Genomic DNA, 26,114 nt, shown 5'->3' with positions numbered 1-26,114 from the left:
GGCTGCAGCAGCAGCAGCAGGACAGAGAGGAACCCTGCGGTGGTTTTATATAATCAGCACTGATATGAGAAAGCTTGTTAGCTGAGGATGGGGGTGGGGTAAGAAAAAAGAAAAGGGGGCACGACGGTGTGCAGGGGGCGAGCGCAGTCCCATATATATGAAGGGAAAGAGATGAGATTAAGATTTCACACTCGCTGCTACCTCCAGCCTTTCTCAGAGCTGTGCCTCTCCCAGAGCTCCTCCTATCTTCATCTTTCCTTCTCTCCCAGAACTAATTCCTTTATCATTTAATTCTGTTATCGCTGAACAGGCGAGCGCTCGGGTTTCGCACACAGTTCCATCATACGGCTCGGTGCAGGGGAGAGAACTCTCAAGGAAACGCAAAGCGAGCTCCATTTAAAGGGATTTTCATGGTTTTGGAGCTCATTTGTGCACAAGCTTGTGTTTCATACACACTAATGCACACACGTGGGAGTGCAGGTGGATTTGAGGCGTTCTTGGAGTGGTGCAGAGAGCAGAGCTGATAACGGGGTAAACATGGCAGATAGATGTGGACAGCTTCATGTGTCTCCCTATCTCCCTGGTCTCCCTGCTGGCTAATCAGGCAGCCTTAAAATGTGAGAGTGTGTGTGAGGTGATAGGAGTGGAGGAAATATGGATGTGCCACAGCCAAGTCCTACATAACAGCCCTGTTTAATTGGTGCAGAGGCTTAGTGACAATAAAGAGTAGGTTACAGTAATTGGGGAAGAATGGGAACAGAGCAATTATGAGAGACAGAATCGGCTGAAGCAAAATGACTGGGCCATAATTAAGTGTGCGTGCGTGTGTGAGGATTGTCACTCAGTCTTCAGTGTGTGTGTGTGTGTGTGTGTGTGTGTGTGTGTGTGTGTGTGTGTGTGTGTGTGTAAGTAAACAGCCAGCTAAACAGGACCAAGGCGGTGTGTAAGGGCCTAATGACCGCAGCTTAAAAGTGAGTCCCCGGCAGCTTATTGATTGCGAGGTGTGAGACGCGCTGTCACCTTCGGCTACAACCTGATTCTGACTGCGCTGAGCAGCTGTTATTGTCAGAGCTGTATCTTTACTGTAAATGCCTCTGGAGGGATTTTATGAATGCAAAAGCATTAAAACTTCACCATTACAGAAACAGCTTCTGCTGCTGAAGGCTCCGTTAATATGCTGCATGAAGTGAGTGCAAATATTCTCATCTCTCTGAAGGTCTTCCACATCTCTCCCTCTGAAAAGAACCTGACCGTCCACGGATTTAAAATTTCTTTTTGCTTTGAAACACACTCTTAAATAGTTTATTATAAGATCAACTGATTTCACTCAGTCAGGAGGAGTGTGCGGAGACACTGCTGTACTTTTTACCACTTTCTTCTGTCTGTATACATTATATTAAAACAAATCTAAGACATGATCTGACTGTAAAATATCTAATTTAGTTCTTCTCTCATGCATGCCTGTTTAAAATCATTTATGATCTCACAACCTGCGAGGATGCCTGGTCTATCTCAGCAGCGGCATCTGCTAGCAGTGACTTGGTACCGCAGGTCAGAAACACATCCGGTTGAAGTAGTGAGGAAATGGAACTCCATACCCACAAGCATTAGAGGCTCAGGAAGCTTTGCAGTGTTTAAAACCCACCTTAGGTTTTGCTAAGGAGGTTACAAAGAGGAGTTTTCACTGTGTCATATTTCATCATATCGTTGGGGTACAACACATGCGCGGTAAAATCTGATATGCACTTGCCAAAAGGCTCAATAGCTGGCACACTATCGTAAAACATGGGGTTAATTGAGTCCTTTCACTGAGGTGTCTGTAGTCGGCCTTGAGCCGGAATATATTTTATATGAAAAATAAAGATATGGGTGACAGTTACAACTCTGCAGTTATTAAAAGATCCTTTAAAATCATCATTTTGCTTTTAATATGGAAACTTTCTATTGATAATCAGCCATCATCCAAGTTGAGTGTACCCAAAAGGTTATGTCAGACTGAGCACAACTAAGTAGGCTAGAAGAGCGCGCTCCAAAAGCACCTGAGCGGACACCATTCCTTTGGTGGTTACAGATTAAAGGTCAAAGTCACTGTGACCTCACCTGTCCCATTCTTGTGAACGCAATATCTCAAGAACGCCTTGAAGGAAGTTTTTTCAAATTTGGCACAAACACTCACTTGGACTCAACAATGAACTGATTAGAATTTAGTGGTCAAAGGTCAAGGTCACTGTGACCCTGTCCATCTCACTCATGTGAACGCAATATCTCAAGAGAGCCTTGAGAGAGTTCCCTCAAATTTGGCGTAAACGGCCACTTGGACTCAACAGTAAACTGATAAGACACTGGTGGTCGAAGGTCAAAATTACTCGAAAGTTCATGTGAAAACAAAACTGTGGACAGTTGTCTGACAGGATAAGATGATGAAGTGATGACATTTTATATCCAAAAAGTCAAAGGTCAGCTTCACTGTGACATCATCATGTTCTGCAAAAACACTGAGCTGGACATTACTCAGCGTCATATCTCAGGAACAGAAGGAGAGACATTTGGTCAGATACTGAATTGGTGACTCTAATCTTGAAACTGTGCTGACTGTATAGATCTTCTGTGTGTGAAGCATCCATGTTTTCACTGACATGGATGGAGACTTTTAAGTGCAACTTAACTGCAAGGCAGGAATTCTAGTTTACAACTTAATTGAGAAAATTCAGTTCATTCAATACATAAAGTAAAACAAGAGATAAAGCCGTTCTGCATATTAATACAACTAGGGATGCACCGAATATTCAGTAACCGAATATATTCGGCCGAATATTGAGAAAAAAAAAAACACTTTCGGTATTTGGTGGAATAAGTGAAAAGCATGGCCGAAGAATAGCGGCGTGTTTTGATAACGCAATCAAACAGCATGCGGTGACGGACGGAGTGAAATGTCGGCAGTGTGGCGATATTTTACTTTGTCCCTCACCGCACTTGCATTTGCGACTAAAAATAGTTTTGTGCGAGCAAAATAAATTGTCCAGCACGCTGTGTGAGTACAGATTTCAACCAGCAGCAGCAATACGGCAGTCATAGTGCTCCACGGCGCAAGATAAGGCTTACCAGCAATGGAGAATTCCAGCTCCAATAATGTCGTCTTCTTAGCGTCATGACTGCCCAAAAGCACCTGGACAGCCAAGCTGTGGCAGCACTCAGGTATGTGACGTGTCAGAGGAGAAACGAGCCTTTCACATTTCTCTCTTTGTGGCAGTAACGGCCCACAAACCTCACCGCACTTTAGGGACTGTTCGTTACTTGTCAGGGAAGGAGGGTGGCTGGTTGATTTTTATTTCATTTATTTATTTTATTTTGATCCCCCCTATGTTAATCACTTATTGATCCTGTTTTTGAAGTATGAATAAGTCAATAAGTAATTTATTCCATTGAAATATTGATGTATTATAGAAAAGTGATTTATCTTTTTATAAATGACAAAAGGCACATCTGCCTCATTTTCGCTGTGGTATCGTGATACTACTCAGAACTGTGATACTTTTACTGGTATCGCACAGTGGGTCCCAATTTTGGTACCGTGACAACACTAATCTGGAGGGGGTTCATCTGCAAAAACTAATGAAAAACTAAACAACGGCATTCAGTATTCGGCCAAGCGTTTAATTTTATTTGGCTTCAGCCACAAATTTTCATTTCGGTGCATCCCTACATACAACATGGTTAGTGATGCTAATACTTCACATGTGGATAATCGTCAGACTGTACAGTTTACCAGTGTTGTCTGAACGTCTCATATGCAGGCTAGGGATGCAAGACATTGAATTTTTTTTGCAGATATCCGGTATGCAGATATGTAACAACTCATTTGACCAATAACAGATACTGATATAAATATTTTTTTCCCACCTAATTTTAGTGATGGTCGAGTCTTTTCTGTAGTGGAATTAACATCATATTATGCATGCATACTCTTGCATACTTATCATGATGGCCCACATGTAATATGTAATGTGTAATATGTAATATTCATTCATTGTGCAGTATAAGAAAAAGCATGTTCTTTTTAAAGCCAGTATCAGCCGATACCGATGATGTACTGGTATTATCGTGCATCCGTAATGCAGACTACTGTTACTGTTGGCAAAACAAGACAGTTATGTCCAGCAGCTCCACATCACAGGCCATAACAATAACAATAATGCTGCTCTTTCAAAATCAAGGAATACATTTGTTACTCAGAGCACTGGCATCAGAAGGTAGCACGAGCAGAGTGCTATTTTTATTTTTTTAAATATATGAATGATTCTCTGTCAAAATCAGCAGGGGGAGGCTCGTAGAAACAGCTGATGCAGCATGTTGTTTGTGGCACGCCCACCTCCTACATCACCTCAGTGTTACCTCTGCATGTGCAGGAAGAATATATTTATTACAACCAGGGAGAAATGATCACATTAAGCATTTACATGGTTATTAAGCACCAGAATTCTCCTATTAAAGGATGATAAAGGTTTACACCACCCTTCTCAGCCCAATCAATCAGCCAGTCTTTTCCAATCTAGGTGGTTATGTGAGGCATTTTTATTTTGATTATTAGTGGAATATTGGGGTCCATTTAGATGCACTTAGTGTAACTGCACTTTATTTACCGTGTTGTTCATTGACAGGTCTAAAGAGTGGTGCAGTGGGCACAGGAATCGATATGCAAAAGGATGTTTAAGGGTGTCTCTATCTGTGGCTGCCTATGGTGTTGAAAAAGGCTCATGCATGTGCACCCAGTTACACAACAGTTGAGATTTATGTAACAGAATCAGGTGATCCCGGGTCTTTATAAATGTTATGAAAAGAATACCTGCACACGTTTCTGCCTTCATGCATACTCAGCCAGATTTAGTCGTGAATCTATTGAGTTTTCTGTATCTGGTCTCTGGAGTTAATCATCTCCATCTGTGTATTTTACTAATCAAACAGACTGTTAAAACAAGATTTCTGAGTAATTATGTTCAGAGAAAGTCAAAATTGCCCTCTTGAAAGATCACACAAAAAAAAAACAAATTTCCTCAAATCGCTTCATCTGAAGTTGTTTTTAAAGAATAACTGTCACCGTGTCTAAATCCCCGAGTCAGCCGAGACAGGAATATTGTCAGCATCACGTCAGCAGTTGTGGTGATACAGCTGTTTCTGCATCAACCCTCAGAGACAGAAACATAATTACAGCTTCTGCTCCTCTGACCGCCGTCTTCCATTTCACCTCCACTACCAATCACAGAGACGTTTTAATAAGTGTGACCTTTCCTTCGTACCCAGATTCCTGCCCTGACCTTTACACCACACTGATCCTCTGTCTCCGTCTGTCTCTATTTCCGTCTCTGTCTGTATCAGTATGGATGGAGCAGACCTGTGTTTTGAGATTGTGAAGAGAGCTGATGCTGGCTTTGTCTACAGCGAAGCAGTTGCCAGGTGAGGTGACACACGTTTGATGCTCTCTCTCATGCTGTTCTTGAAGTTTATAACCATTAGATATACTTAACTGTGATGTAACGATACCTGTGCACTGTCTTCTCCTCAGTCACTACATGAGACAGATCCTGGAGGCGCTACGTTATTGCCACGACAACAATGTCATCCACCGAGACGTCAAGGTATTTCTGACTTAATTTTCACACTTTACTACAACCGCAGTTTGCTGAAGCTGCAAAGTGGCTGTGTCTGCCTGCGAGGCGTTAAGTACGAGCAGCTGGAGTAATGTTAACACATGAGGAGTGACGATGCATCGCAGAGACATGATTATAGAGAACGACACAGAGTTGTTCATTTAAAGCGCCCAGAATCAGACACAGACAGGTGTAAAGCTGCTGCCTCACCATCAGTTCTAGTCAGACCTATAGTCTGATGGTCTACAGGCAGGAGAAGTAAAGCAGGGTTTATACTTGTGTGTCAGCTCTATAGAGAGCCTATGTTGTAGCCTACCCACGTGGTCTACGCTACTGTGAGCATTTATACTTGTGTGGTGGTGTGTCTGTGTCACTCTGCAGTTACACCTTCAAAACACAAGTTCATGGTCGGGTTTCTGTGAAGTGCTGTAAAGTTTAGTTGATTCAAAACACACATTAAACACACATTAAACATGGCTTAACAGAGACAATCTCAAACACAAGTGCACAAATCAGCTTCACTATAACTTACAGCATTCACAGACAAACACTTGTCTTTATCTGGACACATTTTCCCCACAAATACAACATGCTAACGTTATTAGCACAAGCCTATGGCATTTTACATTGTATAAATTAGCCTAGCAGCTAGCAGAGGTTTCCTCTGCTCATATGAAGCCAGGATAAATCACACACAAATGCTATTTTAATGGAGGCTTTATTGTCTTCACAATTTATGGTTTCTTATCTGTAAAATTAAAGTAAATCAAAGCTTTGTGTGTGTGTGTGTGCGCGCGTGCCTTATGACTAGTAACTAGTGCGCACTGGGGCCCGTTGTAACTGCTTTACGCCACTGATTAGGTCTCTCTTTATATAGACCTAATCAGGTCCATACCTGGAGCAAATGAAGGAGTTTTTGTTGATCTTTGTTGGGTTCAGTGTGAGTCAGTCTTCCACACTGTTAAATTCATATCAGACATCTTTCGTCTTGTGTTTTTGGCTTCAGGAAAGTTTAAAAAAAAAACATATACATTTACATTTCTGCACGTTCCCTTATTCTGATAGCTTGACAGGCCTCCTGTGCTCAGTTACAGTTGCTAACGTGGGATTGGATAGTAGCCAGTACAGGGAGGGCCTTAGTGAAGGTTCATGTTGCTTTATACCAACAGGTGTTTCTGTCATTTTGCCCACCACATTGATATCAGTGAGGGTAGTCTGAATAACAGAAGGTCTGTACAGAGCATATATTTCAGCAGCAACACAAAGCACATCCCCCAAAATGATCCACCGTGTCTGCTGGTCCTTAAAATGTCTTATTGTCTTAAATTCAGATTTAATGGGTCTTAAATATCCTGACAGACCCAATAACTGTAGTTTTGTTCAGTTTGAACTGTCATCAGTGTGTTTACTTGGAAAGAGTACTTACACGTGTCAAACAAACACACACTGTGTATTTCCATCGCAGGTTTGGTCTTAAATTTCATATAAGGTGATATTAAAGGGTCTGAAAAAGTCTCAGATTTAACTCTGCTATACCTGTAGACACCCTGTGATGTTAAAGTTGAATCGGCACTTTTCTAAAACAGTTAGCTGCAGTCAGTTCACACCTACTGTAACTCAATTATCTGATGGTCAATCGAGCACAAAGCTTCAGTCTTAGTGAATCTCAGTCTCCCTGAGAAACAGCTTGATACTAATTTACACTCAGAAACAGCAGCAGGAAAAAGAAAAATAATCTTCAGTTGCCTGCTGTGGTATTAATTGTTAATTTTTATGCTTGCAGGCTGCAGCATTATTATGTTTACTTCTGCAGGTACTTTCTTTTCCTGTAGGTGGCGCCTGTTGGCATGTGTAGACTGCCTCAGCCTCCTAAACATGACTGAGTGAGCCTGTGAGTTTGGGAGGACAAATCCAGCTTTAGTATCTGGAATAAAAATATTTCCACTCTCCTCTTTTACTGCTTTGTCCATGTGTGCAGGATCCAGATACAGATTCAGTTAGCGTGTACTGAAGGACTCCTGTTTGACAGTGCTGGGATTAAAAAAGCGGGAGATAGTTTTGGCTTCATCAGCTCACCTTAATTTATCATATCATGGTGCAGATCAGCAGACAGGCCTCCTCAGTGCGACCCTGATCTCAGTGTTAAACTCCACGGTGAATTTAAAACACTTTTAAATCAGGTGTCATTCACATAAAGTAAGACAACACATTACTTTGAGTGTTCTGAATGAGACCGTGTCTGCGTCCTGCTGTGTGGTGGATGGTAGGAAACCGTGGAGTGACAGGTGGCCTGTGGTTTCACAGCAGGAAATCCACATGTCACGTATGAGATTCATACTGCAGAATTACTATGAGATGCTTTTTACTGCTTTTCCCTCCAGTATGTCACCCTCACATCGGGTCTGTGTGTGCAGATGTGTGTGCTTGTGTTAAAAGGTTAATGCATTTGCTTGCGTCAGTCGTGTGATTGTACATCATTATTTGTGTGTGCTGCGGGCTGCAGGTAGCTATTGTGTCAGCCAGTTTTAACCAACTCTTACAATAAGTAGAGCCAGCCCGGTTCCAGGAGAGAAAGAACAAGGCTTTGCATTCAAAGCGCCGTCTCTTGTCTCCTCCGTCACACTCTCCGCATTCACAAACAAGCAGTGCACAACACAATTCCCTCGGCAGCCTCCCCAGTTGTGAGTTTAATGTTTTTTATGTGATATTCAGAGATCTCAATTGCAGTGCTTCCTTTTATATGTGTTTTATTGCCTTTTGCAAGAGACTCATAACGCATATTATATGGCTGCAGTCAGCTTCCTGTTGTGGGTTACTATCTCTGTCCTCGGCATTGTGCTCAGGTATTAGTCATCGTAGGCCGTACAGTCCTATCTCTCTGTCTCCAGTCGGCTGCTCTCCCACACTGGATCCCTGCTGAATTACTGGCTTAGGCTTAGGTTCATTGTCTATGTGTGAGCGATAGCCAGCCGGTAAGTTCAGCGGGACACCAGATGATACAGCCCACTGTTTACAGCCACCGTCAGTGTGTTTCTGGTCGGAGGACTGATAGCTGTTTTGTTTTAGCTCTCAGTTACATCACCTGTCTTCAGGTGTCTTCAAGTATTCAGACCTGTTACTGATCCTCAAGTAGCAACACGGCAGTGAAGAAACACTCTGCATTCAGAATGTTGCTTTAGTAAAAGTACAAAAATATTACCATCAAAATATACATCAAATACTAAAAGTTAAAGTACCATAAAACTTCAGTGAAACGCCCAGTCCCTTTTGTGTCCAGTCCTCTATCACACTGTAAGTTCACATCAAAAGAATCAGAAGAGTTTTTCCATAGAAATTAATCCAAGTTGTGAGGATTGTTTTAACAGGAGAAAGTGGTGTTGTGTCTGTGTGCACGGTGCAGTGATCTTTAAGTGCAGTAACTCTCAAACTAATGATTCATAATTGATATGTTAAGTAATATTTACACTGGTTTAAATAAACAGTTTGATTGTATTTCCTGATCTTTGCTGAGCAACAGTTTTGTGTGAAAGGAATTAAAGGCCTGTCCCAAATATAGGCCTGTTGATTTCAGTGATTTAAGCAAATAATAGCCTGGGCTATTAATAGAAGTTTTACGGTAGTCACTGGGCAGGATGACCCATTTAAAATCATAAATTACTGGATTATTATTATGTATTGAATGTGTTCATCACTTAAATTTTGGAGCTGGTAGACAGGTGGATAATTTTATTTATTTTATATTCTGCTTGGTGTTTAACCTTTAATAATACATCATGATTTATATTTTGCATCAGAGGTATATTGTGCAGGATTTTCATATACAGAAGTAATCCCACCAAGTCATCACTGAAGACCCACTCTCAGTGTGTGATGGTTTAGTTATCAGCAGAGACTTTGCCCTCTGCCTGGATTTTCATATTTTCTTCTTATTTCCTGTGTTCAGGATGTTTATGTGCATGGTCCCCTACAGTGCTCAGGTGAGGTTGGGGATGTTGGGAGTTAGCAATCAGGCGCCAGACCGTAAGCAGCACACAGCACCGAAAAAAAGACAATTGCAGCGAGACGAAATGCCAAACGAGATGGAATCTGGCTTTGGCTTCGGTTTTTACTTTCACCTTTGCTGGCGAGCATGATGACAAACAGTAACTCTCAGTTCTGCTCAGTTTACCTTTAATAATCTAAATCTGCAAAGTTTATTGTAACTAATGTTTTCAAACAATTCTAGTGCAGTAAAAAATACAATATTTGACTCCAAAATTTAGGGGAGTGGAAGTATGAATTATTATAAAATGGAATACTCAAATAAAGAACAATGACCCCTAAAATTGTACTTCAGTACTGAGCTAATATACTCAGTCATATTCTACGGAAGCGGGGTATTTTTTTCTGTTTTTCATGGTAATTTTTTTTTCCTGAACAAGGAGACAAGATACTTCAAAATCTCGCGAGGAGCTCCCACCTGGCAGTTGTCAGCTAACGTTGTTACAACCTGTTACTAACCTAACCTGTTACATTGAGCGATAGGCCTACACTAAAAGGATGCAGTGGAAAACATAGCTAGATTATCATACCCTGTGTGTAACTAATTACGTGTCTTACCCTTATTGACCCCGTAGTTGAAATTGTCTAGGAGCAGGAGCACAGATGCAAAATACATCCATGAGCAGGAGTCACCATGGATGCAGGGGTCACTTACAGGTGCCAGGTGGGAGCTTCTCGCAAGATTTTGAAGTATGTCGTCTCCTCGTTCAGGAAAAAAAATTACCACGAAACACAGAAAAAAATTACCACGAAAACCAGAAAATATTACTCAGAAAAAAACAGAAAAAATACTCAGAAAAACAGAAAAAAATACTCAGAAAAACAGGGCTTTTTTATTTGTCAAGTGAATGCAGTACGCTTCCGTAATATTGCACCACCCATTTGCTCTAACTGTGACATTTTTGGGTAACACCTCTTCCTTCATAAAACCAAGATGGATTATTTATTTATTTATTACTCTATGATGGGGATGATACACGTAGGCATTGTTACATTTAAACAAAGGGCAACTGATGCAATGTGTATAGGACTTCTATGATCTCACTGTGCAGGAGGAAGAGTGCATCTACTGCTAACATTTCAGCTCAGCTGAGGAGGACGCCATTAGTGTTTGCTCTCATCTGTGAGCTGTGATTCGGTTGGCAGGTGTAGTTTAGTAGAAGGAAAGTAGTTCCTACATTAAACTGCTCAAAGTCTGTGGATTATCTTGAGTAACCAGGTCATGATTTCTGGAAAGAGACACTGATGTTGAGTTTTTCCAAAACAATTTCGGCACTGTGAGCACCACAAGCTGAGTGTCATCCAGTTCCATTATATCGGAGAGAAGGCAGACATCTCTCTGCCTGGTATCTCCAACACTCGGCAACTCACATCAAAACTATCCACACTGATGAATAGCACAACAGGTGAGAGGAAAAATATGTACTTTTGATTTTTGGGTCCCTTTAAGCCTGATTTCAGCCCGAATTGGTCGACTAGTTTCATAATCAGGCCGAATTTTTGCCAGATCAGTTCTTGTTCTCTGTGCAGTTTGGGCTCATGATGCCTGGTTAGTTGCCATCAGTTGGATTTCTGGCATTTTTGTCAGCTGTCTTGGAGTGTGAGCAGATCCACAGTCCAGTTTCCCATATGCCTCCTGTCTAAAAATCTGCTGTAAACTGTAGTGAGCTTGTTATAGTATTACTGGAGTAGTGCTTTACATGTTTGAGACTGCAGAACATTAAACTGAACTTCACTGCAGAACACACACCAGGGTTACTGCGGGGGTTAACTGTGTCTTTAAATGTTGAAGGAGCGTTTTCCCTCCATGATAACAAAATACTGATGTGTCTCTCTGCTAAAGAGTTGCAGCAGCAGCCTCCACATGTCAACCAGTCTCAGCCCTGTGGGCAGTGTGTTTGCTGGCAGTAAGTCGATTAATAATGAAACACTGCAGTCCAGTCTTTCTGTCAGAGATTTAAGTGTCAGGAATTGTGTGTGTGTGTGTCTAAGTGTGTGTGTCACACTGCTAACATGTGGCCCACAGAGAACAATTTTCACAAAGGACACAGAATAATAAAAAAAAAAATCCTCCTGGTATATTTTTTTCCCTCTCCTCCCCAGAGATGTAGGACGCATTTCAGCCAAACATCCTCACTCACACATCTCTCATGTGCAGTGGTTAGTGTTGTCACCTCACAGCAAGAGGGTTTGTGGTTTGCATGTTCTCCCTGTGTCAGCGTGGGTTTCCTCCAGGTGCTCCAGCTTCCTCCCACAGTCCAAAGACATTGGTGACTCTAAATTGTCCGTAGGTGTGAATGTGAGTGTGAATGGTTGTCTGTCTCTATGTGTCAGCCCTGTGATAGTCTGGTGACCTGTCCAGGGTGAATCCTGCCTCTCACCCAATGTCAGCTGGGATAGGTTCCAGCCCCCCCGTGACCCCTAACAGGATAAGCGGTTATGGAAAACGACTGAATAAATGAACAGTAAAGTGTATAAATATACATATATGATGAATAGAACATGAGTATTTGTACAAATGCAGCTTTGCAGGGTCACTTCTCTTCTCTGTGTGAGCTCCCGTCTCTCGTTTATCAGATGTACCACCTGAGATTTATGCCCTTTACGAGGACACACAGGGGGGCACACACAGACCGGTACGTACACATGCAGTGCATTAACCACAAAGCTGTCCTTGTTGAATATGGATCAGCTCGAGTGTGCCACATCTCTCCGTGCGTGAAAGTCACTGAATCCATTTAAATCCTGATGTTCATAAATCGCCATGATGTCTCGGTATTTATCTTCCTCCTCACTCCACCGCGGACCTCCACTGGTGACAGCAGCGCCACCGTGTTTGTGTTTGTGTGTTTGTTTCCGTGCATCTGTGTGTTTACCTTTGGCCCTCGCGCTGCTGCAGATGGCGTTCATGCAAATGCAGCGCAAACTGGTAGAATTAGTTTATCTTGCTCCGTTTTGATTGCACAAGTTTGAGCGCTGAGCGCCGGTGAAGTTTCCTTCCAGTGTTGGTGCTATAGCGTACTCTTTTGAAGTGGGAGTGATGCCGAACGTTTGATCTGCAAAGCACAGATCCTGACGTTGTGTTGAGCAGTGCGAGGAATCCATAAACACGGCAGAACCTTTGATGTAAACATAAATGAATAGAGAGCCATACCTTACCGTACAACAATAGTATCTCTTTTTCTCCAGGTATGCTAAGGTGAAGGGATCTCCTGTCAGAAGAAACAGCCGGCTGTACCTCTGTGAATTTTAGAGTTCCTAGAATATAACATAGAGACTCTGCAGGAAAACTGAAACTTTGCACAGACGTCAGCATTCACGCTTCCTCGTAACTTTTCCACATTTCTTGTTACAGAGAACTTGTCTTTAAGTTGTGGTTAAAGCGGTGCGCATGTGTTACGTCAGCTGGTGTCAGCCACATCAGACGTCTAAAATGATGTGATCAGGAAGTGTAATTCTGCTAAATTATCTGAGAGAGGTCAATGCTAGTTACAGTATTTGTCTTTATGTCACAGTCTATTTTAGTCTTTAATTACAGCCTTGATTCCAAAAAAGTTTGGATGCTGTATAAATAAAAACATAATGCAATGATTTGTAAATCCTTTTCGACCTTTATTTAGTTGAATATAGTAGAAAGACAGAATTTTTAATATTCAAGATGAAAAACTTAATTGTTTTTTTGTTAATATACAGTCATTTTGAATTTGATGCCTCCAGTCAGGGGCCTGTTAACCACTGTGTGACATCACCTTTTCCTTTTACAGCACTCACCAAGCGTTTGGGAACTTTTTCCTGTGTCATTCCACTTTATTGCTTATGATTTTAATGCCTCCACATCAGCAATAGCTGGGGCTGAAGGCAGCATGTTTTTGTGTTGTCTGTCCCATTCTGGTGAACGTAGGGTTGTCAAAAGTATCAATACTCTGAAAAGTATCAATACTCAAACGCTGTATCCAGATACAATACTAATTTACAAAAGTATCGATACTAACAGTGCACGCCACCTTAGTGCCTGTCGGGTGCGGACACGCACTGTGCAGGTAGCGTCTGGCAGGCACAGAGCCCTCGCTGCAACCCGGCTTGTTGTCGTCGCTGTGCACGCATGCACACATTTCTGTTGCTGTAATATGGCCAGCGCGGCTGCAGGAGGATCAGAGCAGCCAGTTTTGGTCTAAAATGATAAAGGAAAAAGCGCTCTTTGGAAATATTTAGTGAAGTGAACACAGCACGCTGCAGACGGCAGGTACAGCCCCTCCCCTCACTAGCAGCTGGTGTCGCCAGCATCAAACTGAAATATAACTTCTAACGTTAATGTGGGAGCTAAGCAGAAAACTTTATCAGTCATGCCCGTCTGTAACATTAATAGACAATGTTAGTTTAACAGGACAACACAATTATGTGCATCTGAAAGTTATGTTAACTGTAAAGTCACAGATTGAAGCTGAAAAAACGTTTGGTTTCTCCCGTGACCCCTGGTTCTCTGATCACATAGTGAGGTAGAAACAGGAGCATCCTGAGCCTAAACTACCAACTCTATTTGATCAGCAACGAAAACATGGTGCCAGTTCACCAGAAGCACAGAAAATAAACAGGGCTGTAGATAAATACATTTGTATGGACAGATCTTGTTTCTGGTTGTTATTTATTTTGGGGGGATTTTTTGTTGTTATCATTGATGTTACTGTTCTGATCTTTATTTAAAAAAATGACATGCCTTTTAATTTTTTGCTGCTGTATCGAAAATGGTATCAAGTATTGAATATTTTCCTGGGTATCGATATTGAATTTGAAATTTGGGGTAATTTGCTGTAGGGGATTTCTTCAAATTTGGCACAAACGTCCACTTGGACTCGACAATAAACTGATTAGATTTTGGTGGCCAAAGATTTAAGTCACTGTGACCTTGCGTCAGTCTCATTCTTGTCAATGCAATATCACAAGAATACTGTTGGGGAAGGTTTTTGGCCATAATCGAAGAATTCTAACGCTAATGATAAGATTTCACACGCATATCTAACAGGTTAAAATGATGACGTGATGACATTTTATCCCAAAAAGGTACGTTAAAAAGGATTTGCAAATTACTCCATTCTGTTTTATTGACGTTTAACACAGCTACCCAACTTTTTTTGGAATCAGGATTGTACGATCGCAAAAAGCTGCTTCCTTTGGTTACGTTTGTGTGTAGGTAGAGAGTGTGGTCCTTGGGAGATATTTAAAGATTTGCAGCTTTTTTTAAGCAAAAAACAGTCAAATTGTGTTTCTCCTTATGTACTTAAAGTTTATGCCGAGCTTTTATACTGGTAAGTAAATAAACAAGCGTGTCCCCGATAAGCATGTAACATGAAAATACATCATGAGTGATGGCCGCTTTAGTTGTTTCGGTGACAGTGTGCTAACGGTCTACAACTTGCCCATTTTAAGATGACCGTACCTACCGTACGGAAGAGACGTGTTGAATTCTGCCGACAGCGGTATCTCCAATTGTACCAACATAGCCGCTAATTTCACTAGTGACAGTGTGGACTTAATATCTCTGCGCAGGGCCCTTTGACCTTCTAGCTGAAGAGACGAAGGCAGTAACAATGTCTGAACCAATGGCGGTTGGCCATCGGGGTGTTTGGGACAAATCCCGATGGGCCGGTCACCAAGTGGGCCGGTGCGTGGGCCGGTGCGTGGGCCGGTGCGTAGGCCAGTGCATCCGAATGTCCCGGGCTGAATTTGTGTCCCAGTCTGTCCCTGGTCTGAACACAGGCGGTCAGCTGGAGATGCATGATTGACACAGGTGTGAATGACGATGTGTCTCGAAACACATTTTAAAACCAAGTGTTAACAGAGTCACAGAGACTCAAATTCAAAGATGCATCATGAGATTACTTTACAGGAACTCTCCATGCAGCTAAACAACAAAGAGTAGCAATGAGCAGCCTGTTATTTTCTCACATAGCTTCGCCTCTCTGCTCCGTGGCCTCCTGCTATTTTCTTCAGACGTACAATGACTCATAGCAGCTCCAGTCCAGCGCGACATGATCAAAACTGCCACTAATTCATAATTAATTTGGCATGCTATATTAGTTCTGATGTGTTTACAGCAATAATCTCGTGAAATGAGTTTGACTTAGTTTCAGCAAAAAAATCTCCCGCACTTATTTTTCCCGACATATTCAACAACTGATCTTTGTTGAGCTGACAACAATCTGACCAATATTTCCTCACTCACAGTCGTCCTGAGTCTGGCGGGATTAATTCACTCGTGAAAAGTGTGTCATCTTCAACCAAATATTTCAGGGTAAGCAGCAGTAAACACATCCTTTTATGCTCCGTTGCTTTCTAGAGATGTGCAACACGTGTCAACGCAGCTGCAGTATCGGATCTTTTTTTAGATAATTTGCAACAGCCTCAGTGAATATCCCCACGAGTGGTTTGTTCTGAAGCCTGATCATCACCTACAGGTGGTCAGTTTGATCTGGAAACAGATAAAAGTTAATGGATTTTATCTGTGTATTTACGTGTCAGTCCCTCTGTGCAGCGAATGCCATATTCTCCATATGAATAGGTAGGAGTGAGATGGATGGAGAGAAGACTCATCCCCCCGCTGAATACTTGAATGTCAGCTGTTTTTACAAGGTAAAATGGCCCTCTGCTCTGCGATACACGCAGAGGACTATTAGCCGTCTTGTTAGTGCTGTTTGTGTGATGATGGGTGGCTGCACAGCACAGCTAATATCTGCTTTAATGGCATCCAATGGGCCTTGAGGTGTTGACCATGAAATTCTGACATTGAGGTTTCACAGTCTCACACACACACACACACTCGATCTGCATACATTCATCTTAAATGCGTCTCAGCTGTCCAGGTTTGATGGCAAAATTACACCTTTGTGTAACAGTGCTCGTCACATTCGTGTCAGTTTTTGTTGTTATGTAATTGCAGCTGTTTTTGTTTTTGCAGAGTTGTTGTCTAACTGTCCAAATGTCTGTCTGAAAGAGACAGAGTGACAGACACAGCTTGTTGTCTCTGTTCACATATTGTGCTTTTGTCTGAGATAATCAGTGCCAGATACATATGTTGTTTCTGTGCTGTGTATAAACAGCTCTGAGCTACAGCATTAATAATTCTGTATACAGTGTATTCATGTGATAAAAACATGATGGAAAACAACAAACAGATGCTGCTCTCATCAGCAGCCTGTAGCTGGCGTTTGAGTGTAAAGTCAACCAAAGCCCCTTCTGCACTGCCTATTCAAGGCGGTAGTATTGTGCTGTTATGCCGCCTCACCATTCTCTATATAGGGTATGATCGCGAAATGGGGGGACAGAGTGGTCTCGCCTTTAAGTTGCCACCTGAGGTAGTAATAGCACTTAAACTGTGTCTGTATGAATGCAACAGCCAGCAGGATGGGACCACGGGCAGGACAGGTGTGACGTTTTGATGATGTGTTATGTGTGCGTCCTACTGCGGGACATTTAAAAGGCAGAAAGCAGCAGTTAGTGGCTAACTCACAGAGGAACAACAGACAGTGGCTGAAAATATCAGCAAAGTGGGAAAACAATGAGGTTTGGGAGCTCCTTACCCTCCAAGCAGAGTATGAGATCAGCCGCTGTGTAACAGAGACAGAACATGATTGTTATTGTCATGTTATGCCATTGCTATTATTTATAAAGCGCTGCCGACACATATGTTAATGTCACACTAGAGGCCGACACTGTTGTGTTAAACATCAGGCCAGTCACGCCTCTTTTGGTTCCGCGATGGCAGCATGATGTCTGATATCACACACTGGAGTGGCACGATGCCGTTGTTGTTTGGTTCAGTGTGAAAATACAAAGGAGGGACTTTGTAGCTGCTCTGTAGTGCGATCTCAAAGCTATGTTAAAGATACACTTGTTGCAGCAGCTTGCAGCCCATAAAAATGTGAGAAGCAAGAGGCGTAGCATTAATAACAATCAGTGTGTGCCCAGCAGCCTTAAGGCAAAAACACACCGATGGCAAACACTGCACGTCTTAAAAATATGCCCTTATTATATTCATTGTAGACGTGGCACTTAAGGCCACTGTCCTATTCCCAGCCTCACTGGTCCTGGAACTAAAACACATTTTTCCTCCACTTGCTCTCTGCTAGCAGCTCTTTTTCTCTGCTCCTACGTTAGCTCGACTCCTCTCTTCACTATGGATGTATAAAGAGAACTCTGTAGCTGCTGCTGCTGTGTCTCGTGTGTGACAAAGAATGGTTCAAGAGTGACTTGTTGTTGAGGTCAAGAAATAACCCGAGCTAAACAACCCACAATCCCATCATTCTAAAGACAATGGCCAAAAAGATATTGCCTGGAGAGTCATAGCTCTGGAGATACGCTCTTCAGGTAAGAAATCAAATTTAATCAGGGGCTGAACACACTTGATTTTAAACAAAGAGGAGGAGGTACAGATCTTAAAGTAAAAGTAGTAATAGCTTTGTGTGGTCATCTGTTCATGAGCTGCAGTGCGACGCATCCGGTGTGTGCTGAGGAAACATGAGGCGCCGCGGCAGCGCTAGTGTGTCTTCACTTCTACATATGTGTGAAGCCTACTTTCTGTGACGTTAGTTTCATATCCTCCTGCTCTCTAACAGGAGGTGCGTGTCTGAAAAACCTCCTCATAACAACATAAAGACGGGATCCTGCTCTCCGTCTGAGGACTTTAAAAAAGTGCTCTTTGCTGTTTGTCAGCTGGCACAGCACGGACATCCTCACACCTCCTGAGAGTGCTGCTGGTGGCGACCATCTTTCATGTCTGAAAGCGTTTTGTCTGAACACACAAAAACAATAATCAGTCATTGTGTGTGTCTTTTGACAACAATGGACAGCCACTGGAACTAATGCCATCTCTGGGGAGACTCCTGCTCATCTCACAACAACAAATGAATGCAAGAATGCACACACACACACACACACACACACACACACACACATATATACATGCACTGAATACACAGAGGGTTAAGTAATAGTCTTTGATACGGGCCGCTGGCATCCGTAATGAAGTCGAATAATTGGGGAAATTATTTAAATAACAGTCGCAATCATTCAGTAAAGAATTGGTTTCAGCAAATGAGCGAAAAAATGCTTTCAGTTAAGCCTCCACAGGTCGTGTTAATCAGGGTAAGTGAGTGTGACTTAAATTAGACCTGCCCTTCCTGCCGATACATTGCAAGAGACCTCTCACTTTTTTATGACAGCATAACAAATGTGCACGTGAACAGCAGTACTCAGTTTCACATGAGAAATGAAATGTTTTCTAAAAGTTTCTGGAGACAAGGGCATCATTTCCTCTGGGGACAGGCAGAATACGCCTCCTTCACTTCTCTAAATCCTGTTTTTGTTCCCACATGTTTTATAGCTTTACAGTCAGTCACTGAAATGTTTCTAATCAGCGTTCTCTCACTGACCAGCTGTCATAAGTGGGATGAAAGACGCCGATAAAACTGAAGCTCTGCAGATACTACAGCTAGTAAGAGAAATATGTATGGTAATGTGTTTGAGGAAAGTTATTTAAATTTGCAGGTGTGACATTATGATATGCTCCTAAAAACATGTTTAAATTGAACATAAATCAAACAGAAGGCAGAAAGAGTCACTGCTCTTGATACAAAAAATACATTTGGGTAAAGATGCAAAGATTTTGTTTATTGTTTTCAGGTCTAAATGAGCATTTCAGTAAAGTTTAGACAATTGTAATATAAAAGTGAATGTTTTTGATTCTTTTGTTGGACTTAAGAGATGTAACAATTAAGGCTGCCCCCCTAATAGTTGACCATAAAGGTCATTAGTTGGCAAGACTTCATTGATTGCTCAGTCGTAGAAAGAAAACAACAAACAAACCTGAAACTCTGTTAAGCGCTGCACCTTGTCAAAATAAATCCAAACCTATATGACTGGACCATGTGGGACTTTAATGTGAAAGGACAGACACAGGAAGTGTCCACGCTCAACAGTCAGACAGGAGTCAGGTTAATCTCCAGGGCTGGTACCTGCGGTTATTCCACAGGCTAGTTAATAACATGTCGGGCAGGAAATCCAAAGTGTGGGATCATTTTGAGAAGGTGAAGGATGAACCCAAGGTGATATGTAAACTCATCTTCATTGGTCGACTACAAACATGACGTATCATCTGAAACATGGAAGTAGCTACATGCCCATTAGCCCACAGCGTCATTAACAGGCGGCTCGCTCAGTGTGTGACGTGCACTTGGAGATAAAATATAGGCCTATATTAATGAAGGTTCATTAGTACGTGTTGAAGAGGAGCATCCGTGTGGCCATCATGTTAAGGATGGGATGTGTGGACAGTTAAATCATTCTACAACCAGAACCCACTGGAAACATGGACAGTTATAAAGCAGCAGCCAATGATGTAAGGAGACACAAAAACTAAATTACAGTGCACAAGTTAAAGGATAGATGACATTTCACTGGAGGTGTACCTCGTATAATCCCATGTGACAAATGAATAATTGATTGACTGGTTGGTTTGTTGAAAACAGACCAGACACTGAAACCGTCGCAGCAGATAGGAGCTACAGCTACAGTTTGGTTCAGTGGGAAGGCGATAGAGCAGCCGTGGGAGCGACTGATGGAGTGGCAAGCGGAGTGTCCACCTATTGTTTGAAATTGAACTGTGGTGGCTCTGTAGAGCTCCATGGCTGGATTCCTGGTTTCAGGGTGCTTTGCAGCACTTCTGCTTCTTGTCTAACCCGGCATTCTCACCTAGAAGCACTTTCTGGTAGCGATATTTGGCACAGGTGGATTTAATGACTCAGTGGTCCGTAGCACCGACACAGTTCATTTAATACCATTCAAAGCACAGAGTTTGGTACCCAACCCGACTATCATTATTTTAAAAGACACACTGACTAAATTTATCACTGTGTGTCATTTGCTAACTTGACATAAATGCGAAAAAGGTGTTTTGTATTTTATTTTTCAAACCTCAGTTTGTGTCCGCCTCCTTCTGACACCAAAGATGGGACTTTTCCAGTTCGTAGTTTTTCTCCAGCTACAGTATATTACAGGCAGCACAGGCTCTGACAGCCGCCCATAGCTCAGCACATCACTCATTATTATCCTCTCCTCTCCGTCTTTATGTGTGCTGTGTGTCTTTCCTCTGGCCTGTGTGTGTTTGTTTGTGTGTTACACTCGACGGTGTCTGATCCTCTCGGCTGTCTGCTTCAGTCTGAAAACCCCCGGCCCCTCGGGGCGCTCACATCTGCAGGGGCCATACTTCACAGAACATTGTTTTCTTAAAAACTCTCCCAGTGCAGTCTCACACACCTTCTGCACAAACAGCAGCTCACTCTGTAATGCCGCTTTAATAATTTAGACGCAATTACTGAACAAGGTTTATGACACACACCTATCAAATATTTATATCCTGCTCTTGCACATGACGAGTGCTTTACAAACATTTCCTTGTATACTTGAACATGACACTGTTTTTCCCTGTGGATTGTTTCATTTTTTTATTTTGGGTTTTGTAAAAGACAGAGTGACATCACAAGAAGACACTGCGATTCATATATTTCTGTACACTATACATTTTATACATCGGGCTGCTTTTAAAAGAAACATTTGCCGCCTACAAAACACTTCCTTGACCTGTGTCTGCGGTAGCAGTGGCCACATTTCCGTCCTGCAGCTGCTCAGCCCTCTTAGTGGTACTTCCTGTTTGCGAACACATCTGTTGGTTTCCAGTGTTGTTCTGGTCGTACCCAAAAAGTCTGAGGGTTTGATGACGGAAGGTCTTGTCTAACAGGAAGTACATCAGAGGGTCCGTTGAACCTCTCAGTGCAGCCAGAAGAAACAGGCAGTTCTTCAGCTAGAGGATGGCAAGAGGGGGTACAGGATGATGAGTTTCTGTGTAACTGTACAAATTTTTTATTTTTTTTGCATTAATGTGATATTTACCCACCTCGATTAAGGAAGAGAGTGGATGACAGTGGCTGCAGGTGTTGTGACCAGATGACAGCTGACGTAGGTCATGGGCCCGAGACAGGAAGATGGGTTTGAAGATGTGGTACGGCAGCAGGCAAACTGAAATTACAACCTGAGAGGAGCTGGTTAAAAGACTGACAGTCCTGGTTATGATTGTGGAAAGCAGAGTGAAATATGGGTGGAAGTGGTTTATGATTTATGCTTGAACCAAGAGATAGGAAATAATCATGGTGACAAATGCACCCCCCGAATGATCATTGGTTTATCAATAACTTGCCTTGTGTTACGTTTAAGAAAACTGTTTTTCTCGCATGCTTCAGTGAAAAACGAAGAATCAAAAAAAAAAAAAAAAAAACCACCCCGGCTGCTTGTATTTCTTTCATCCAATCACAATCGTTCTGGGCGGTGCCACAGCAACGGTGCGCTTGCAAAAATATTGGTGGGGGGAAACAGGTTTTGGTGTAACACGCCCACAAAAATATCGCCTACAGGACGCGAACCATGGCAGAAAAATGGCTACATCCCCGCAAGATCAAACACTGCAAATGTTAGTAAAGGACGTGTTGAAAACGGTTGAAAACTGCTGCACAACCGGAGGTGGTAGGGCGGGACTTCAGTGGGTGGCTCATTCCGCCCAATGAGAGGCTGATCTCTGCAGCGAACTTCCGCCCATTCAGACTATTAACTCGGGAATAAATCAGCAGTGTGAAAATATTCGGAAGGGTCTGTCTAACTGGGAAGTGCTGAGCATACTGCTGGATAAATGAGACTTGGAATATTATGCATGAGTTTAATTCATAAACAGATGTTTTGATATCGTTTTGCTGTTGTTAAACGTGGACCCCTATGACTTCAATTCATCAAGAATTTTCTCCATTTTTGAATTTTGTCATCCACCGAAAGTTTTCTTCACAAATCCAACACAACACAGGTGAGTAACTGGCACACAGACGACGGTCATTTGAGAGGTGAAGCGTTCCTTTAAAGCTGTTATTTCAGAGTATGATGTAACTCATAGCTACCTGGATGACCACGATGTTTCGGAGCACCCTACCCAGCAGGCTGAGGGAGGTGGTGACGGTTGTGCTGCGACGTGAGCGTCTGATATGCTTTAACACAGTCATGTAGGAGAGAAGCACCAGCAGGTAGAACAGAAAGAACAGGATGATAACAGGGATGGTGAAAGTCGCAGACAGACTGCCCCCTATTTCCACATCAGGGCTGTAGCACACCTCCACACATCCACTTCTTGCTGAAGCGTTGACGCTAACAGCTTCTTTTACTGAGTAGTAAACTGTAATCGGCACCGTGCACCCTACTGTCACTGCCCACACTCCGGCACACACCCTGGTGGCAAAGGACGTCCTTTTGAGATGGGAGAAGAAGGTGTTTGGCAGCAGTTTCGTGCAGCCACTCGGCCTGGAGGCGTGGGTGTTCTGGATGAGGGCTGCAAAGCGACTGAGGGCGACCCAAGTGAGGATCATCATGCTAATGTAGATGTTGATGTGGAGCACCGGGGTGATACCGTGCAGGACCAGCTGACACCAGGCACCACTCAGTGACCAGATTGAGCCCCAGGCGTAGTAGGCGGCGAGGAAGGGTGTGGTGATGGACAGCATCAGGTTGGAGATACTCAGGTGGGACAGACAAACATGGATGGGGGAGATGGAGGAGATGCACCGCCGGAACACCCACAAAGACAGCGCGTTGCCCGGGAGAGCGGTGAGGAAGAGGAGCATGTAGGCAGAGGGGAGGAAGAACAGTGTGGCGGTGGTGGGGCAGAGGGAGAGAGCAGAGAAGGGGAGGGAAACGTTATCCATTGGAAGAGTGTCCGACGTGTACTCCATTTAATCTGTAAGAACACAAAAGTGGGAAGAGAAAAAAAATCTTCTTTTAACAACACAGAAAAGGGACAGTCGGCACATCCCCAGTTTGTAGGAGCAGTCTGACACGGAAACTATGCAATGTACTGCTATGAAGGGGTCAGCAACTAAACATGTTCTAGCAGCTAAAAAAGTCCCACCTTTAAAAAAAAAAATCAATGTCAGTTCATGTGTTCATCAAAGTCACACTTTCACACAAAGTAACTAACTGATCGAAGCCGTCGCAGACCAGCAGCTCCTGTGTTCAGCAAGTTAGAATTACTGTTTTTGTCAATGGAGTCTGGCTTTGACGAGAGCATAGGTGGGGAAATGAAGACAATAATGGCTTTCCTGTCAAAATAGACAGTCTGACGGAAAGGTACAGAAGTGAAAATACTCTCAAAATAGCGTACACTTAGGGTGCTTTCACACCTGCCCTGTTTGGTTCCCTTAAATTGAACTCAAGTTGGCACCAAAACAACCAGAGCAAGACCTTCTTGAAGAGGTGGTCTCAATCCGGTTCCAAAGGAACTCTGTGAGCGAGAAGGTGTTCCGACCTGGATGTGAAGCAACTGCAGTCACATGACACATTGTTTGGGTTAAACATGATCATGTTACAGTCCTGGAGGATTATTAATGTGCACCTCCTCCTGTACTGCCTTAATATGCACATTCAGCACATCCAATGCATCAAAACATTGTTTTCTAGTTGGAGCCGCGCCTCGTTTTCAAACTGTATGCTTTGACTAAAATGAACAATGACAGCAATATAGTCCACGATGAGCAGCGCTAAAATCAACCTGCGTAGTTGTCCCTCCATTGTGACATTAGAAAGTGTCACATTTATCTTGCAAGTGTACTCTTCTTCAACGTTTGCTTTACTTCCTGGATTTTTCCCACATGGAAATTCTGACCAATCAAGAGCAGCTTTCTCACACAAGGCATTTGATCTGGTCCTCTTGTAAATGCTGCCATGAGAACACCAACCAACTCTAGGCAATTATACAACTTTGGAACAACATGAGTCCCTGATTCAGACTGGCTAAAATACTTTTCGTTGCTGACCCATTCAAAGCAGCACATTGCTCAGCTTCTGTATCACACTGCAGCCTGCTTCTCTGAACTGTGAGCGTGCTGACTGACATCTACTGCAGGTAATACACTGACTTTGGGGTAAGTACCTCATGCAACCACACTTCAAAATATCTGAACCGTCTCTTTATCAGCAATATTCATCAGCTGGTTTCACGTCTGTAGTGTGATGATCGCAGTGGAGGTACGAGCTCTTCCTTTTAATTTGACGTACATGGAAAATTCTACTGAAGTCATTGCCTGATAATAGTTCTTGTGTCTCTGCACAAGAACACGAGAAGAAAACTTACAACAAATTCCAGGAATTTAGTCTCTAGGTGTTTTACTTTTTAAAAATTGAGTTATTTTCTGTATCATTTTAGTCATTTTATTTTCTTCAACATCTTGCAAATGAGAGCACATATCCACATCAGCATCCCACACAGACTCCGATGGTGTTATACATACCTGTGACGAGATCATCCAAAAACATCAACACTCCCTCAAGTTAAACATGTACAGGTGAAGGTAACGCCAGAAGTCACCAGCCAGCTTGACATGAAGATTTTCTCTTACTTCCTGCTTCTCATTGAGTCGAGGTAAACATTTCAGAGCTGGTCTATTGTTTGTGGGTGTGTTGGTGTCACTCACGCTATATTTGTTCGGACTTCCTCAATTAGCATACATGATGATGAAAGACATACTGACAGAGAATAGACAATGAGGGTGAGAAATGGTGCTGCTGTGTGGTTGTGTATTTAAAGAAGTCTTAGATGAAATGCGATGCATGCTGACAGCACCATGCTGCAGCTTATGACACATTTTGTAATCATCCTCTTCAAGTAATGTATTCAGATCTATTGCCCAACTTGATAGTGACTCTTCCTAGCTCTTTATTTCTTCACATTTGGAATTCAGAGTTTCCATCTCTCCACTTGAAGAACCTGTACTCCTTTTCAGCAGCTTTTCGCTGTACGACTAAAGTCCACTGTCTCCCTCCTTCAGTCTCATCTACACAGAAGTGATACCCAGTGATCCAGTTACATTTCCTCACACTGTCTGTATTCATTCGGCCTTGGGGTGGCGCTGCTGTTCTAGTTGTAGCTGAGCAGCAAAGAGAGTCGGCTGTAGGCAGAAATTTCTCTTTCCTCTGGTCACTCTGCAGAATCTATAGCATCTTACAACACATTTATCTGTATAACTAACCACAGTGATATGTGCTTTGAAAATAAGTAAGCACAGTATAAAGTCCGGACACAGTCCTCAGTAGGAGGACATGTTTTTTACATATAAAAAAAAAGAGCTGTGACATTTACAAAGAGTGGTTTTCTATTGGTAAAGCCTCAGAGTGCTTTCATCTCAGTAAATGGTCCTCTGGGTTCTCTGTACGCTTGTGATCATCATAATTTGTCATGAAAGTTTAGGCTTTGATGTCGTCCGCATCGTCTTTTCCTTCGGATTTGTCTGAATGAAAAATGGCACTCTGATTGTCTGCAGGGTCACGTCTCGGTCCATTGTGTCCTCGGAT

The 26,114-nt window shown here is 42.7% G+C and overlaps 2 protein-coding genes across 15 annotated transcripts in view; one reads left to right on the top strand and one right to left on the bottom strand.

The window, feature by feature from the left end:
- caska (calcium/calmodulin-dependent serine protein kinase a) overlaps positions 1-26,114 on the top strand; it is a 215,243-nt gene that overhangs the window by 104,257 nt on the left and 84,872 nt on the right. For all 14 annotated transcript variants that reach the window (XM_049593351.1, XM_049593363.1, XM_049593358.1 and 11 more), the window contains exons 4-5: positions 5,374-5,451; positions 5,561-5,633. In XM_049593351.1, coding sequence (XP_049449308.1) covers positions 5,374-5,451; positions 5,561-5,633 — 151 coding nt within the window. The remainder of the gene's footprint in view (positions 1-5,373; positions 5,452-5,560; positions 5,634-26,114) is intronic.
- Positions 21,070-25,192, bottom strand: LOC125899248 (probable G-protein coupled receptor 82). The gene is made up of 4 exons (XM_049593374.1): positions 25,055-25,192; positions 22,676-23,505; positions 21,631-21,765; positions 21,070-21,537 (listed from the first exon to the last, which is right to left on the bottom strand). The coding sequence occupies exons 2-4, from the start codon at positions 23,498-23,500 to the stop codon at positions 21,298-21,300; spliced, it is 1,200 nt and encodes a 399-aa protein (XP_049449331.1). The 5' UTR covers positions 23,501-23,505; positions 25,055-25,192; the 3' UTR covers positions 21,070-21,297.

The sequence above is a fragment of the Epinephelus fuscoguttatus genome, linkage group LG13, assembly GCF_011397635.1.
Source record: "Epinephelus fuscoguttatus linkage group LG13, E.fuscoguttatus.final_Chr_v1".
NCBI classification, from domain to species: Eukaryota; Metazoa; Chordata; class Actinopteri; order Perciformes; family Serranidae; genus Epinephelus; species Epinephelus fuscoguttatus.
The sequence above is the reverse complement of the archived record's forward strand: the minus strand, read 5'-3'. Positions and strand labels throughout refer to the sequence as shown.

Bases quoted from the DNA above. Each gene is read 5' to 3' on its own strand.
- LOC125899248 (XM_049593374.1), bottom strand. From the start codon at position 23,500: ATGGAGTACACGTCGGACACTCTTCCAATGGATAACGTTTCCCTCCCC. The intron at 21,766-22,675 runs GTAGCTATGAGT...AGCTCCTCTCAG, and splicing joins GAAACATCGTGGTCATCCAG to GTTGTAATTTCAGTTTGCCT. The intron at 21,538-21,630 runs GTGGGTAAATAT...GCCATCCTCTAG, and splicing joins CACTCTCTTCCTTAATCGAG to CTGAAGAACTGCCTGTTTCT.